Source organism: Ahaetulla prasina, chromosome 5 (genome assembly GCF_028640845.1).
Source record: "Ahaetulla prasina isolate Xishuangbanna chromosome 5, ASM2864084v1, whole genome shotgun sequence".
NCBI classification, from domain to species: Eukaryota; Metazoa; Chordata; class Lepidosauria; order Squamata; family Colubridae; genus Ahaetulla; species Ahaetulla prasina.
Window position 1 is genome coordinate 43,476,448 of NC_080543.1, and position 18,116 is coordinate 43,494,563.

At 36.9% G+C, this 18,116-nt stretch overlaps 1 protein-coding gene across 2 annotated transcripts; it reads right to left on the bottom strand.

The window, feature by feature from the left end:
• Positions 1 to 155: 155 nt before the first annotated feature.
• ACP6 (acid phosphatase 6, lysophosphatidic) lies at positions 156 to 13,868 on the bottom strand. 2 transcript variants are annotated; one of them, XM_058184610.1, is made up of 10 exons: positions 13,414 to 13,547; positions 11,645 to 11,773; positions 11,439 to 11,569; positions 11,048 to 11,127; positions 9,867 to 9,954; positions 7,806 to 7,938; positions 6,586 to 6,686; positions 6,320 to 6,415; positions 4,999 to 5,158; positions 156 to 3,968 (listed from the first exon to the last, which is right to left on the bottom strand). In XM_058184610.1, exons 1-10 carry the CDS (start codon positions 13,417 to 13,419, stop codon positions 3,828 to 3,830), a joined length of 1,065 nt encoding a protein of 354 aa, XP_058040593.1. In that variant the 5' UTR covers positions 13,420 to 13,547; the 3' UTR covers positions 156 to 3,827. The 2 variants fall into 2 exon arrangements, with proteins under 2 accessions (XP_058040593.1, XP_058040592.1); XM_058184609.1 differs by having other exon boundaries at positions 170 to 3,968; positions 13,476 to 13,868.
• Between the last annotated feature and the right edge of the window lie 4,248 nt (positions 13,869 to 18,116).

Sequence of the window (18,116 nt, forward strand, 5' to 3'; positions counted from 1 at the left end):
GAGGCTGGACTTGGACACTGTTACACTTGAAAGTAGTCTTACTGTTTCTTATTTTCTCAGCACCCCTGCCTCCTCCCCACCCAGTGACATTAACGTGGGAGTGGAACAGACACTAAAAGTTATCCTGACTTTTTTGTGGCTTTTTTTTTTGTCCCCAGCGTAAAACGTTCTGTGTAACCTCCATTAAATTTGGTACAAAACCACTTGCCAGGGCTGTGGTGTCAGAAAAATAAAATATATTGTTTCTTACAAAAAAAATAGAATGAGTTTCATAATATTCTGCCACAATCTATAGCTACCTTGTATTTTCACTCATTTACAAATTTGCCTTGTATAATTTTTGTACTTCTAGAATATTGAGTAAGGATTTATCTAAAATACATATTTCATCTTAAACTATAGACTACCTTACCATGCAAAGTAAAAGAAACAATATTGTGCCCTCAAAAGGTTCTTGAAGAGCTACCATGGCATGCAAAAACAATTCATTGAAGTTTCCAGTGAATTCCTAAGCAAACAAACAATTTCTAAGCTTGCCTAAGCAAACAAACTGACAGAGCAATTTCTGCTTGGTACAAATTAAATACAGTGCATGGTCCTTAACATGGAAGGGAAAATATATATCCTGGATACAGGGCCCTTTATGATTTTTATAAATGACTTACATGAAGAAACATGTATTAAAATTTTTGATGACACAGGTTACCTCAGATGGCAGACTCTAAATTTAGAAGGAACTTGATTTGAATAATGGGCTCTATCCTATAATATGCAATGGGAATTGAACAACGATGGAAATTGTTACAATTCTGCACTTAAGTAGGAAAAAAAACCCGGATACAAGATAGATGCTACCTAATTCGATAGTAGTATCTACTTATTAAATCTTGTGACAATCTTTATTAAATCTGCTATTCTGATAAAGCATATCAGATCGTTGCATTTACAAATGTATAATGTCATGATCACAGGAAATGACAATTTCATTTTATGCTGTACTGGTTAGATTACACCAGAGTGATATGTTTAATTTTGGTTGCTACAATGCAGGAAGTGTGCTAAGGAACTAGGAGAACTGCAAAGAAACAACGGTGGTGTGAAACCAAATAGGGACTTGAACTCTAAATCCTATTAAAGGAACTGGGAATGTTTAGTCTAAAAAAGAAAGCTAAGAAGCAGCAGTCTTTGAAAGACTGTCATAGGGAAGAGGTGTGGATTCATTTACCATAGTGCCCAAGGATAGGACAAGAATCCTTACAGAAATCCAAACTCGCAGTAAGGTATAATTTTCTGACATAAGAATTACTTTGCCTCCTTGAGCTGGAGGTTTTTAAGCAAAAGTTGTACAATTATTTGTCTAATAATGGTTTGATAATGCTGCTCTGGGCAGCAGGGTGGATTAGAAGATCTTGAAGAACCCTTCCAACTGATTCTAATTCGTCTAAGAAAAGCGAGTCAACTGGTGAACAAACACCCTTCTTGGCAAACCTCTCAGATTGTGGTGTTCTTTCAAGAAGTTTGGACTCCTCTAACTGTTTGAAATATATGCCTGTCAGTATTGGTAAGAGTGGCAAGCCACTGAAATATAAATTGAAAGCAAGCCCTACTCCTTACTAGCACTGATGATGTTATCTAATCTGGGTAATGAAATGTCAGTTAAGAAAGCAACCAAGCTCAAAGAGCATCAAGGACCCTTCATTTCAACTCTGAGCTAATGTCCTATAGTCAAGTGGACAAAAGAAACTAAAGAGAGGCTGGGTATTTCAGCAAGAAAATATGCCTCAAAATTAACAATGAAATATACTAAGTTTTTTGAATGGATTTCACAGTTCCCAAACAATACTGAGTATCTCTGGGAAGAGTTATTTCTGAGCTACAAGACTTAGGTAAGATAGAGTGGGGAAAAATCTCAAAAGCAATAGCGCGTTTCCTAGATCACTACAGCTAACATTTGATAATTTAGCCAAAGAAGTGTTACAAAGGCTGAATGAGATGCCCAGATTTATGCATTAAAGTAATACATACTTCTGTATGCATTACTTTTATTTTGAATCTATAAACTAAATATAAATTGTAATGCATTCAAGTTTGCAGAAAGATTCAGCTGTTCACTTAATATTCACTGAAATATTGATTAGAGCTGCCTAAACTTGCAGGCAATTGTATTTTGAATGGTATGCATATCGCTGTTAGTGTAACCTTCCTAAACATGAGCAGACTTCCCACATTCTGGTCTGCCAGATGTACAGACTTCTTTTAAGAAATCTCACCGATTGCCATGTGGGTTGAGGGATTCTGGAAACTAAAACGTATGCATCTGGAGACGGCCTTGGATGGAGATGGGACAGTTTCCTTTAGTGAAGCTAAAAAGGAGGAGACTGACTGCTAGTCCTGCCTTAGGCCTGAAAGCTGGCTGGGGAATATCTCAGCCCAGCCTGCCTCACAGGATTACTGTTGGGAAAGTAGAAAGCGGAAGAAGTATTTGCTGCCTTGAGTTATTTATAAAAATGATAAAGGCAGGATATTAATAAATACCTGGTAAATGACCTGTTTTCTCCAAAAATATGTATTTTGTACATTTGGAGTAGCTATTAATAAATCACCTAGATTTATTACTACTGCTTGCTGACAGATGTCAGGTTAAATATTCACAGTGATTATTCTTTTTTTTCCTTGCAGAGGAATCTTTATTAAGTCACCCTGTGCCATGTGTTTATTGCCTAACTCACATTTAACTTCGATACATTTAGCCAGGACTGGAACAATATTTACAGTCCTAGGCTAACTTGACCAAAGCGAAAGATATAATGAATTGCATGGAAATAGTGGGTATGACCAATCTACACAAAAATATTATTTACCATTCCACCATCTTAACTATCCATGCAGATCTGCAGGTCAAATGTGAATTCTTTCCCTATTCAGCTGTGGAGCAGGCTTGGAATTAAGGTTTGGCAACTAAAAAGGTATCTATAGATAGTGAATTTAGGTAGCCTGCTTTGCTATAACCCATAACATTAAACTATTTGATTTGCACAATCAGATACAAATACTATTACTATAGTAAATACTTATTAGTAAACACAAATACTATTAACAGTTAAGAGCCACATGGAATGTCCATTGATTTCACTACTTCAGCAATCAACATTGTCTGCGTTCTTAAAAACAGTAAACATACACAAACATTTTCTGGCTCAATGATACAGCTAATTTGTTTAACCATTTCCTCTAGGATACAATATCTAATGAGCTCTTGCATTTTAGGTTTCAAATGAGAAATTATTTTTTAACCTTAGTTTTTATTGACTGATATAATAAGGACAACGTGACTGTTAAAAGAAAAAGTTTATTATCCATAATGCAAGTAGTTTCTAAGAGCTATACTTTTAGGCAGGTTCTTCATTTAAATTAATATTAATTAAAAATATGTAGGAAAAATTAGTTCTGTGATTATACCTTAACTTCAAAATTTTTTATACAAAGATGACTATCATCTCAAGTTAAAATGTTTAGTAAGAGATTCAAACTTTAAAAAGCAGGCCATGTTCTTTAAGTATAAAAAGAAACTTAAATATATTACTGAAGGAATATATTATGAAGAATGATATTCTAATTGCTCTTTGACATTAATATCTGCAGTTAGTAATGTATACCCTGTCTAAAATAATTTACGTTCTACTGCAAATGCTCATTTCCAAAATGTAAAACCATGATTCATTTTCATCATTATAACAAGCTTTTTCTTGCTTTTTCAACTACTAAATTATAACAGTGATTATTACATTATTTTTACAATATTTAGAAAGAGTAACGTGCTTTCCAGATCAATTGTGTTGTAAAACTGCCTCTTCTGTTTGGGAACAAATCATTTTATACACCAGTGGCTTTGTGCTATATACTGAAAGAGCATTTAAAAAATCTTCTAGTGGACACAAGCCATCTTTACATCCTCTGGGAATCAGCTCCTATAGTAAAAGAATTAATAAAGTTATTTTTTAAAAAGAGATTTGAATAGCCATCCTTATATAAAATAACTCTGGAAAGCTAACAAATAACAAAATATTAATTAAAAAAACAACCACTCAAACCACCAAGTGCTGTAACGGGCATCAAACTCGCAGCCCACAGGCCAGATGCGTCACCTGCTGGCCACGCCCACCCCCGGTTAGCAAGGAAAAAAGTTGCGATACATCACTTGATGACGTGACACTTCGAGTTTGACACTCCTGCCCTATAACAATCTCATTGCAGAATCACAAATATCGGGCTCTTGTCCCCTCCTGACACAGCTACCTAAAGTAAAATCCAAATCTTAACCAGAAGGTAAGGAGGAAAGGGGCTCTTGCAACTCAGAAGGCAGGCTGTACCACAAGGAAAGCATAGCTATGGAAGACACTTGGACTATATGGCAACATTTAAAAGAGGCAACTTGAAGCAAACATCTACCAAACTAGTAAGACAGGTGGAAACAGTTCCAGGGGTAACCTGGTCCCATGCCATATAGAGTTTAAAGATGACAATCTGTACCTTGAATTGTCATTGGATCTATTTTTGAGTACAACTCCCCAACTTTTTGGTAAATGGGCTCATTTCAAATTCCAAATGCATTTCATGGATGTGTTAATTGCCATGAGCAAAAAGAAGCATGCCCATTCTTAAAAGAGTTGCCCTGAGCAATGAAAAAAATCTAATGAGATACAGAGCCGATATGGCATCTAGGGGAAAGTGACACATTGATACTTGCAATTATGGCCCTAATTTATAGGGCACATCAATTATTTAGGGCACATTACTTCTTCGAAAGCATTGTAGTATAGGAACAGTACTGATTGCCTCAATTTTTAACAAGGCAGAGATTGGAATACACCAGCATGGTAAAGATTCAATATACCATTTTTAGAAAGTGATGTGATCTGTTATATTGCTTGAATATTCATATAAAATGTGCAATCTGCTAAGAGGACCCAGGTAGTGGTAGTGGATCAGAATTTGTACCTCTCCATTATAGATCAATCGTATAAACCAATCCCTGGAATGCTGATAGAGTTCCAGAGTCACATCTGCTGCATATGGAGGCCACTTTGAATTGAAGACTCCCATCGCCACCAGCAACGGGAAGAGTGTAACATCATGAACAGCATAGAGGATGAGCTTCCTAAAGGCAAAATTAATACATTCAATGTATAAGTAACATTTTAATAATAATTTTATTATTGCATGTATATTCCACTTAGGATTAGTTTTCATTAACAGTGAACTAGTATTTTAAAACACCATCCTTTTGCAAGGATTTCATTCTCAAAGCAATTTAGTGAGGTAGTTCCATTTGAACAGGATAGCAGCTCTATAAATAACATGATTTCACACAAGCAGAAGTGGCTGGATTAAATTAATAATGCTTTTTCCACCTAATGGAAATATTCAAGAATCTCACGGTAGCTGTTGTAAAAGACACTCATGTAATCTATATTAAAAATAATTCAGGCGATTTTAAAAATCCCAATTTAAAGCATGTAAAGAGAAACCCAAAATATTAAAATTGTAATAGTTTCTCACAAATCTTGCTTGCATTCCTTATCTAACAAAGTTTCCTTTAACCCAAAGTTAATCACCAGTGTTTTCCAATGTTTACCCATTTTTCTTACATCTATGTAATACAGAAGGCCTCTATTACACGTAAATGTCATTCTAGCATAAAATTTCCAGAACAAAATAAAAAAGACTGAATCCATGAGAATTGTGTTACGAAACCTATGCTCCTTCTCCTTTTCTTCTTCCAAACATAGGGTGAAGGATCTGCCCTTAAATAAGCCTTGCAGTCAAGTATCCCAAAATAGGTTTTTAAGAAGATAACAGTATTGAGCATGCAGGATCTAAAATAATAATCAAATAGCAATTGCCTAATGATTGTCCCTTCTACATCCTACTAAGCAACCCCAACTTTCTTTCTACTTTCCTAACCCATTAGTGATTAGCCATCACAGTCTCATTCAGGTTTTCTGAATTGCTGGAGGGGACTATGATTACAGAACTACTCAATAGAATTAAAATAGACAATTGTCTTGTCTATTCAGATGCTTTGGACTGAGACTAGTATTTCACAGTGCAGAATTTAGGTACAGATAACACATACAACATGTAAACCTATAGCTTTATACTAGGTCTGGTCTGGTCTCTATCAATTGCATGTAAGATCCACATGTACAGATTTTTATTAGCAAAATGTGCCTAAAGGAATAGTAATCTTTGAATATTTCTCAATTATGTGTTCCGTTGCAAGTGAGGACAAAGAAACTAATATCTACAATTTACCTACCTGGTCTTAATCTCAGAAGAAGGAGGCTCTATTGCCTTCTTAATGTTGTCCTCTATGGCATTCAGGAGAGGACCAACAGACATCTGAAGAATCTCCCTATGGGAAAGAAAAATATTATATACTTTCAGAACAAGTCTTGAATATATAGATTCTTTATCAGTTCTACACAAGTGGTTTAACAGGTAAGAGAGCTTAAAATATTTCTAAAGTACTTCTTCATTTAAAGTTATTAGTATCAAACTGATGCTGCCACATCCCATGCTCACCTTGAATTGTTTTTTGTAATATAAAAGAATGAGTCAACAGCTCTCTGCTCAATTAGTTGCACAGAATTCTTCAAAGCAGGGTAACTTGGTAGGTCATGTGCCTGAAAAGATAACATTGTGGAAATTAAATAAAGTATAGGTTTAAGAATGACATATCTAAGCTTAGATCACTAGCACGGACGTACACCTTCATTTTTACTTGATGTCTGGAGATTGATAACTAATAGCAAAATGGCACATTTCCTTGGACCAAAATAAAATTATATGGTCAGGAATCCAGATATGCTGACATACCTAAATATAAATTAAACCATAGTATTCAAAAATAGAAAAATGCTAGATAAGAACAAAACTTGAAAAGTCTAGAAATTTGTGTAGAGCAAGGATATGTTGCAAGGAACTCTTGACTTTTCAATGATAAATGGTATTCATACCATGCCAAGATTCCTTGAAAAACAATTTATCTTTGCTGCATAATAAAATGTGCAATGTGTGTTCTGGTATTATTACCAATCTATGGAAATGTTACAAAAACCTGAGCCATTTCCTACATTCCTATAGACTTTAATATAGATCAGCTGACCTCCAAGTCTATCATTCAAAGATTTTGTCAAGAAATCAACATAAAAAGTGAACCTTAAATATAGAGAAATAGAGCTTGAATTTTAAAAAGGTTACCTTAATCTTACACAAAGACCTAATTCATATTAACTACAAATGGGAACTGCATACATATTATTTCCTCCTATATTATATTAGTAAAAAGCTGGTCCAAATATTCCCCTTGCTGCCGTCTTGCCATCTAAATTTAATTCCTGCAAATATTCAGACCAGGGATTATGGGAATTGAAGCAGATGAATGACATTAGCTGGAGAAATTCAGCATTTACAAAGAGGTAGATTTAATATTAATAAAGTTTTATGCAAAAATAATGGAAATACATCGGATGAGGGGAGAATAAAGAGCAACAGACACGATCAAGCATTTAGACAAGATACAGCTGGTTAGAGAATAAAAGGATTAAGTTCAGACTTGCAAAAGAATGCATTTTGTGTTGTTTAAAGGAAGATGAACAATTGCCTCACTTGCTGGACTGTTTACCCATCTTCCTACTTCTGCAATGAGGAATCTTCCATGCTTGATTACAATTTCTTGAGTGTGGCTTTTTCCACAGAACTGCATACAACACTTTAATAGTTGAAGAAAACAGGAAGTTTACCTGTTCTGCAAAAATGTTGTCAAGGAGAAGAATGAAGTCTATTTTTTGCTCATTACTAATGCCCAACTTTTGTTTAATATTTTTCAGATCTTCAAAGAGGCCTTGCTGCAAATTCACACTAGCCATTCCATCTCTGTCAAGGAAAACAAAGTGCTTCAGGTGCTTCTTAATTTTTGCTTTGCAGATCAGAAAAATCAACAGTAGATGTATTTTTAATGTTTTTATGCTTGCATCTCTCAAACATAAAGGGTATATGTGAAATGCGAAATTTAGAGGCTGAAAGTATCATTCTGCATGTTGCAGAATCTGTAAGTATAAACCTATTTAGACTTATGCTTTAATGTCTTTTACTGGCTTTCTGCAGTAAAAAGACGCAATTGCTTTAAGACTTATCAGTCAAGTCTGAACCACTCTTTCTGCATCATTTTCAAACATACAGTTATAGAAGATACTAAATTCAAAATCAATTTCAAATATCAAGAGCTCATTTAAGCAGATGTTTAAATTTCTAGTTATATACATTCAGAAAAATAAAAAAAAGTGTTTGCAACATTTTAAGAAAATACCAAAACCTTCAAGATCTAGCCATACAACTACAGGTAGCCCTTGAATTACAAAGGCAAATGGGACTGGAATTTCTACTGCAAAGTGGTGTAAATTCTAAAGTGTAACATTGCATTATATTCTCACTTAGTGATGGCAATCCCGACAGTCCTTTTTGCCATTGTTAAATGAGGATTGTGGGTCATCAAGCACCTCGTTGCAATTTCATGTTGGCTTGCAACAACCAAAGTCAGTAGGAAAGTGACAAGTCCCAGATGTTAAGTGGCAGCTGTCAGGTGGAGGAGGGGATGCAAGCAGGAGACTTGGGGGTAGCTGCTACTTGTATATAGACTACAATCACTATATGGGCATCATCAAGAATGGCAGAACTGAAACCTACATTATAATTCTTTTCTTTTTTGTACAACAGGATCGGTAATCATCAGTTTTCTTAAGCATAGACATTGAATGTAGATTATAGCACTCGTAACAAAAGGGCCATGGACTTCCATAAGAATACAACAGTTTTATTAGACAAGATATGGATGAAACTTTTTACAGCTGTACAGGATGTTCATTACAATCCCATCTCACTTTTGCTTTTGTAGGACATGAGATACTTTAAAATTTAACATTGAGCAGCAGCCTTCTATATTATTTTTTTTCTCCCCAAGAAATTCCCTGAGTTAAGTAGAGGGGCCAGAGGCATTTCTTGAATAGGGTTGTATACCAGTTCCCGTTTAATTTGGATTCCATGTATATGGAAAAAATAGATCTTGTGACACATGGAATCTAGTAGCTACCATTGAAGGACCCAAGAACTAAATATGTTTCTTTGAACATCAGCACAACATATGATTGAGTAGCCATTGTTAGATACCATATTTTTACTTTTTTTTTCATTTCAATTTCAGGGAACCTTATAAAATAATTTTATTCATTTTCTAAACTGCATATAGATTATTTGTGAGGCTGTTTAGAATAGCTTCCTGGGAGGCTTAGTAGTAGGTCATAAAATACAGCTCTGATCTGAACAGCTAATGAGCTTTTTTCTATTTTGCATGAGCTTTTTGCAGTTGTTCTTATTACAAAAGTTTGAGACTCTCACAATAATTATTACAACCATTTGCTGAAGGCTTTCATACCTATCTACACTTACCCTATATTGATGACAGAAAAAAGGCAAGGTAGAACTTGCTCCATGCATAAACTTGGAACGTGGCCACATTCTTTGAAGATAACTGCACACAACAAGCCAAATTTAACTACTATTCCCAAAAGCATAACCAATGAATTTAGGAGAATGCATGCTGCTTTTGATAATGAAGCTGTCTTATATCAGTTGTCATCAACCTGGAGCCCTCTACATACATTAAAATTATTCTGTTCAGAAATCCAAATTAGAAACCATGGCTGTTGTACACAAGGCTATTATAAGTTGCTTTTTGGCACATTACAGTGTATTCTATACATATTAAATATTCAATCACATCAACCAAAAATACACTGGCAACTCACCTATGCATACGTTTAAGTTGTTGGCAATTCCCTGGATTGGGATAAAGGATTTCAGATTCTGCATTATCTGTGACAATGGTAACAGCTCCTAGGTAATTAAGAAAAATTGCTCTTTCACAAATTGTAATATCAAAGATGTAAAGCAGGGTTGTCAAACTCTTAGATCTGGCCCATGGGAATCTGCCCTGGAAATAACAAAGAACTGGCCCTGAGTGTTTCTGCCAGCAAAAACAGAGTTGAAAATAGAGCTCGCAAGGGCCATGGGCGGCACTCCCAACTCAGTTTTTGCTGGCAGAGGGTTGCAGGAAGCTGTCACAGCCGAAACAGAGCTCGGGAGCCACACAAGTGATATCAAGCTGGCCACGCCCACCCTGGCCACGGCCATCCTGCCACCCCAAGGTCAAACAGAATCCTGATGTGGCCCTTAATGAAGTTGAGTTTGACATCCCTAATGTAAATGATTCATACTAAGATTTCTTGCATCCTGAAATATAAAACCACCTGAACTACATTTTAGTTTTTAAGTATTTGTAGTATCCTATCCATTTTATTACTAAGCAACCTCAGTAAAGAACTTTTTCTACTCTTCGAAGTCTACATGCCTCTATTCCTAACTACATTACTTTCTTCATGGCTACAAACTAAAAGGACCCCATTGGACTAAATGCCAAATAAAATCCAGTATTTACTAACATATTGTCAGATATTTACCAGAGATAGATTCAGCTCTTGCATTTAACAGCTCATACCGTGAGATTTTTTTTGTAAATTAATTTACATCACATATGCCTCGATGTCTTAAATCAAAACCTTAACAAGTATAAATACTGGGGATACCAAATCAAATCTACGCTCAGAGGCTACTATCACTCCCTATAATTTCATGACTAACATCTTACAAGCTTTAAGACAAAAGAACATTTACTTCTTGGTAACCTATAAATCCTCTAACATCTTGGATCCCAGAACTTTCATCTGTTCCAAACAGAATCTGGAATTTATTGGAATGCCTTTTTAGTGAGGTTTTGGATTGGATTTTGGTATTTTTATACCTCATTTTATGATAGAATTTTAGTTAATTATTTATGGGGTTATCCACTAGACAAAGTGACAAAATAGGTAGGAATCCATGATACAAAGCAGAATAGAAAACATAATAGCGAAAACCTTCCACTGCTAACCTTCTTTTTGTTGTTGAAACAGCCCAGCTAACAAACATCGTGTGGATTCTAGATTCCGATCAATATTAGTGGACCGGACTCTGCAAGATATAAGATAGCCAATGAAATGAAGCAGATATGGCCACTGCTTCCAACACACTCCTACAAACATTATGGATGACTATTATGAGACTCTTGAAATCAAATGTGGTATAAAGGTTAAGATGCTGAATTATGAGGGACAGAGATACAAGTTCCATTCCATCCTCAACAATGGAAGCTCACTGAGTGACTGAACTAGTCGATTTGTCTTAGACTAGCCCACTTCAGGAATATTTTGGAGAAAAACAAGTTTTGCATTTTTCTTCAATATTAGGACCTACATAAAATAAACTACTAAATACTAACTTACAAGATCTCAGAAGATTTGTAGGATGATGACAGGAAATTGGTATCCTCAATATAACGTTTCCTTAGCCGTTCCCCCAGGGTGAACATTTGCTGCATGCCAACTTTGGTCAACTGTCCCGCAATTACACCTCCCTAGAAAGAGAAATTTTTTTCACTTAAAGCTGCTCACCAGCAGGCAGGAAAATACAATGTTTGGAAACCAAGTACCTTCAGCACTGTTTTTTTGTAATTCTCTTCATAAGGAGAAAACGGTCTTGGTCCACCAGTGAGATTAGTTACTATGTAGGGAAACTTTGTTTGAGCAGGGATCTCCAGAAGACTAGGATCCCAGTCTACCTGTTTCAAAAACATGACAAAGGTTTGATTTTAAAAAAAATCATAAGTTCTAAACCACTTATATACTTTTTTCAGTTATTACTCAAGGTACTTCTTAGCTTCAGTTCAATCATCAATGATTGGAATAATAGGAATTAGAACTAACTAGATCATTACATTTTACTTAGATGTAGAAATTTTTACAATCAATGCAAAACAATGTACCGGTATTTATAGACCTTAACACTGAATATATAATACAATAAAAATATTAAATATCGAATTATCTATTACCCTTCAGATATTTCCAATCTTGGCTGCCTCAACATATTGAAAGCTGCTGGTGGGAAGGGCTTCTTCGGATCATTAAGTTGTAGTCAAAATCAAAATACAAATGTACCAATCATTAGCATTCATTGTAAGCAACCATTTTTCCAGAAAATTTCCCTTGCTCACGGACCATCAATGCTTCATGCCCTATGAAATAGATGCAGTGTACAATGTTCATCTTTGAACCTATGGATACTGTAACTTGTTTAAGTGTCATTTGGGTATCCCAAACGACACAATTGTCATTGTGGATCAGGATGCCATTTTTGTTTCCTATCAGATTCACTGGGAGCAAAAATCATTATTCCACCTCAGCAAGTTTGAAAAAAATGTTTCCAATTCTATAGGAGCTGGAATTCTCTTAAAAATATTTTATTAAGCTGCAAAGCTTCCATTGGAAGATCTGTTATTTTTCCTAATTTGATCTGTGAAATGCAAACTCACTGAAAACTTGATCTTGTACAGTAAAAAATACTGCATGCTTGATCATAACTTGAGCTGTACGAACATGTAAAAATGAACTTTGCCACAAGCAAAACAGCCCTTTATCTTAATTGTGTTGCAGTCATGATTATGGCTGGGCCACTTCCAGAGATGGCAACTCAACTGAAAAAGAGCAAAGTTCTTGAAAGCAACCCGCACTTCTCTGTTTCCAAGAGGAAATCACCCAAATCAGGCACCCTCTTTTACAACCAATGTTCGTAAAACATGATAGCCCACAGCTATCAACACAAGGAACATGAATTTGGACAAACTCAGGGGGACAATGGAAAGCAGGTGGGGCTGATGTGCTATGGTCCATGGGATCATGAAGAGTCAAAGACATGACTTAGTGATTGAACAACTACACTGATCTCTAACCAACATCCAGGCTAGTGTGTACCACATATAGAGCCAAGCCGGTCGTGATTGACATCCAAAGTTCTGAAGTGCATTAGGAAACACAACTAAGAGTCTCCTTTACAGGATGGTTATTAAGTAATCTAAATCTCCAATCTTGGCAACTTTAAGCCTGGTGGACTTCAACTCCACCAGGCTTAAAGTTGAAGTCTGCCAGGCTTAAAAGTTGCCAAAGTTGGAGACCCCGATCTAAATTCCCTGGCTCCTTTACACGGTGGTTAGTAAGTTATCTAAACTTATATGGTGGTTACTAAATTATCTAAACTGGTAACTGTTTCCTAATTGCACTTCTTCGGAAATGTGGGTGTCAAGCACGGTTTAGCTCGATACGTGGGTGCACGCGTATAAAAAGTCCTTGGAGGTTTTATTATTACTATTAAGGTTTTATTAGCGCTCCCACCCTCGATACCACCAGCGCTTTCTCTACCGACCGTCATCAGCCGCTGCTAATCCAGTCGGGTGCGGGAGAAAGGAAAGCGTCTCTCCTGCTCACCTGCTCGACGCCCGGGATTGGCCGGAGGGGCGTGCGAGCGCCGTGCCGAAAGAGAACTTGCACCAATTTCAGCTCTGGCCGGCCGGAGTTGCCGCCGCTCTCTGCCGCTTGGGCCAGGACGCTCTTCTTGCGGTGCGCGTAACAAGACAGAGCGCCGACCATGCCTATCCGAGCCCATAGATCCATGCTAAGGAAAAGTCTCAAAAAGCCAGAGGAGGTAGAAGCTCAACCCGCGTCTTTCCCTGCCTTCGCTTGGGAACGCAACGCGAATCATGGAGCAAACACGAGGCCCCGCTTTTTTCTCCTGCTTTACAAAGAATGCATCTGAAAAGACTTCCCGAAAAGAACTTTCCAAGCCGTTAAGGATGGAGGCGGATCATGGGAAATGAGGTTTCCTCTTCTGTTCCTTCCTCCCTCGGCAAATAGCGGCTAAAAAAACTACGATTCCCAGAGCACACCAGGGCACTTAAATCTCAGGGCGGGAGCTGCAGGTTTGGGGTTTTTTTTTATCTGGTGGCGGTGGCTGGTCCGCGGTCGGGAAAAAGAGAGTGGGACCTGGAAGAGTTTGGCTTTGATTTAACTTAGTTATGGCATGGCGTATTCGCAATGCAGCAAACCACCACCAACAACAACAACCCTCAAGCCGGTTGTGTATTAATTTCGTGGTATTAATCACTGATAGATGCAAATAGTGCCAGTTTAAAATATTCTATACGCTGAAATTCTAGTAGTGATTTTGTGAATAGAATAGAATAGAATTCTTGATTGGCCAAGTGTGATTGGACACACAAGGAATTTGTCTTTGGTGTATATGCTCTCAGGGTACAGAAGGAGAATAAAATATATTCACCACAGTGGTGAAATCCAATTTTTTTACTACCGGTTTTGTGGGCGGGGCTTGGTGGGCGTGGCAGGGGAAGGATACTGCAAAACCCCCATTCCCACCCTACTCCAGGGGAAGGATATTGCAAAATCTCCATTCTACCCCACTCTGGGGCCAGCCAGAGGTGGTATTTGCCCATTCTCCAAACTACCAAAATTTCTGCTACCGGTTCTCCGAACTGCTTAAAATTTCCATTACTGGTTCTCCAGAATCTGTCAGAACCTGCTGGATTTCACCCCTGATTCATAAGAATTCACAAGAATAAAAAGATACAACACTTAGTGATAGTCAAGGTTACTTACTAACAAGCTATCAAAATGTACTAGGAAACAAGTAAAAAACAAAGAAATTGAAAGATAAAAGCACATGCTATTCTTATTTTATTCATTTCATTTTTATTTAATAAAACACAGAAATAAAAAATATTATTTTTTCTGCTGTAGAGAATGCAAGAGCATGTCAAGAGGAATAATTTTCCTTCTGAAAGATAATCACAAACTTAAAATACTCTTGCTGTAAATTCTCCTAGTGAGAAAATCAATTATTCCCCATGGAATCTGTTCACATCTGGACTTATTAAATGATGGCAGTTGGGTAATTGCTTCAGCACTTGGAATGTGTATTGCCTAAATATTCATTACCAGTATTTTCTAAGATGTTTTTATTTCATGTCACTGAATCAGTTAAAAAATAATGCCGGATTTAATGAACCTTTCAGGTTTCTCTCATGCTTTCAATTAATAGACTACTGTCTTTCCAGTGGAGAAAAATCAATTATCAAAAGTCCATTAATGTGAGATACTCCAATAAAAGAATGGGGAGACAGGCATGAATCCTTGGATTTTTAAATAGGCCCCAGTTCACAATTTAGGTAAGTCACACACTAATTAAGACAGAAAAACATCAAGCAATTTATACATGTGAATTGTCACAGGAAGTTAACAGCTGCTAGATGATCATGGCTGATTTTGAAAAAGCCAGACAGGGTTGGATTTGGTTAGTATTTGGATGGAAGACCATTTGGAAAAATTGGGACTGTAGGGTACACTTGGAAGTAACAGTAACAAAATTCCAGAAAAAGGCAACATTCCTAGCATTCCATACACACATATTTGTGTCATCATTAACAGTTCAGCTTGACTTGAACCACTTTTAAAAATTAAAAAAAAATTCCAACAAGAACTATCCAACTATCTAGTTTCTGCCATCAAAATGAGAGACTTTTTAGCTAATGGTGCAGTGATTATTCATTTTTTCCAGGCAAGAATATCTAGAGAAGTCCTCCAGATGACTTGGATAGAAACTGCCACTAGGATTTCAGGAAGTTGCATACCAACCTATCTGGAAGGTGGCAAAAACCGAGGTAGAGCATCCCAGAATATGTTGAGAGACCGTAAATATAGATAAACCTGTGAGGTTCTGCTGAGTAATAGGGAAAAATCAACACATATATGAAAGTTTGTTTGCTCTTGCCTTGTCTTAAGATGTCAACATAGTATTCCTTTAAATTAAATTAAAGTTAAAAGAAGCCATGATTTATATCAGTTGAAAATATGGCAAATGAGCAAGTCTTTAATTCTCTGTTGTAGCTTTTATCAGCACTTTCCAGATATGTTGACTACAGCCCTCCCCTACTTTGCTAGTCAGCAGGCAAATGGATCTACAGACCTGAATTATAGTTGTATAATGTAGAATGTGTAAATTGCAAAGGGCTGCTACTGCATATGACCTTGAAATGAGAAAATTAGGGCAAAGAAATGCATACCTTAATGGGAATATCCTCCATCACTAATTCTATTCATTTTGAAAATTATATATATATAATATATATCTCACAATACTTGACAACACAGTATCAACAGTAGAAACCTTCAAATTTCTAGGTTCTATCATATTGCAAGATCTGAAATGGACAGCTAATATCAAAAACATCATTAAAAAAGGACAACAAAGAATGTTCTTTCTGCGCCAACTCAGTAAGCTCAAACTGCCCAAGGAGCTGCTGATCCAATTCTACAGAGGAATTATTGAGTCTGTCATTTGCACCTCTATAACTGTCTGGTTCGGTTCTGCAACCCAACAAGAAAAACACAGACTTTAGAGGATAATTAGAACTGCAGAAAAAACAATTGCTACCAACCTGCCTTCCATTGAGGACCTGTCTACTGCACGAATCAAGAAGACTGCACTGGCTGCCTGTGGTTTTCCGGGTGCGCTTCAAGGTTTTGGTAATGATCTTCAAAGCGCTCCATGGCATAGGTCCGGGTTACTTACGGGACCGTCTACTGCCACCGAATGCCTCCCACTGGCCCGTGCGCTCTCACAGGGAGGGACTCCTCAGGGTGCCGTCAGCCAGGCAGTGCCGACTGGCGACACCCAGGGGAAGGGCCTTTTCTGTGGGGGCTCCCACCTTCTGGAACGAGCTTCCCCCAGGACTTCGTCAACTTCCTGACCTTCGGACCTTCCGCCGCGAGCTTAAGACACATCTATTCATTTGCGCAGGACTGGACTAGATTTTTTAAATTTTTAAATGTCTAAATTTTAGATTTGGTTTTAAATTGGGTTTTACTGTTTATATGTCTATTTTAAATTTTGGCCTATATAATAAGTTTTTTAGATGAATGTTTTACTTTGTATATTTATGTGTTTTTTATATGGCTGTACACCGCCCTGAGTCCCTAGGGAGATAGGGCGGTATAAAAGTATGAATAAATAAATAAATAAATAAATAAAAGAGGGCCGTGAAAATATTTGCAGATCACTCGCATCCTGGACATAAACTGTTTCAACCCCTACCCTCAAAACGATGCTATAGAGCACTGCACACCAGAACAACTAGACACAAGAACAGTTTTTTCCCGAAGGCCATCACTCTGCTAAACAAATAATTCCATCAACACTGTCAGACTATTTACTGAATCTGCACTACGATTAATCGTTTCATAGTTCCCATCACCAATCTCTTTCCACTTATGACTGTATGACTATAACTTGTTGCTGGCAATCCTTATGATTTATATTGATATATTGACCATCAATTGTGTTGTAAATGTCGTACCTTGATGAACGTATCTTTTCTTTTATGTACACTGAGAGCATATGCACCAAGACAAATTCCTTGTGTGTCCAATCACACTTGGCCAATAAAATTCTATAACCTTTTAAAAATCCTAAACAACAGAAATAGCCTTCTAGCATGGGATTACTTATACAGATAATTAGCCTACAGGATTAATTATATGTGTAACCGTGCTTCAGTGGATGTGGTTAGACAAACATATCCTGGAAGGTAAAATTAGGATCTGAAGATTTAGCTATGGCTTATGCTTCCTAGTTCTCTACCCAAGCTTTTCCACAAATCTTGGGGAAAGAAAGGGTTAGTCAATATACTGGATACAGAAGTTTCATACACCAACTGATATAATATTGTGGGAAATAAATTGTTAGGCTAGTGGAGGTTTTTTTAGGCACAGCATTCCCAAAATGCAGCCGTGTGAAGAGGGGAAATCCTCTCCTGAATTTTTATTTGGAGAATGAATATCTTATCAAGCTGGATGTTTCTGTCGTATTCATAAGACAGTTGTATCCTGGTAGAAAAGATCACTCAGGGACTTGTGTATGTTGTTCATGCCACCTCTGTATCTGTTCTCTCCTTTTTCTTAAGCAAAAATTAAGAGAAATTAGTGGCATGGACGCTGATGAGAACTCCCTTTTGTGTTTTATTCCATTTGTCACATTAGATTGGCTATTAGCATTTA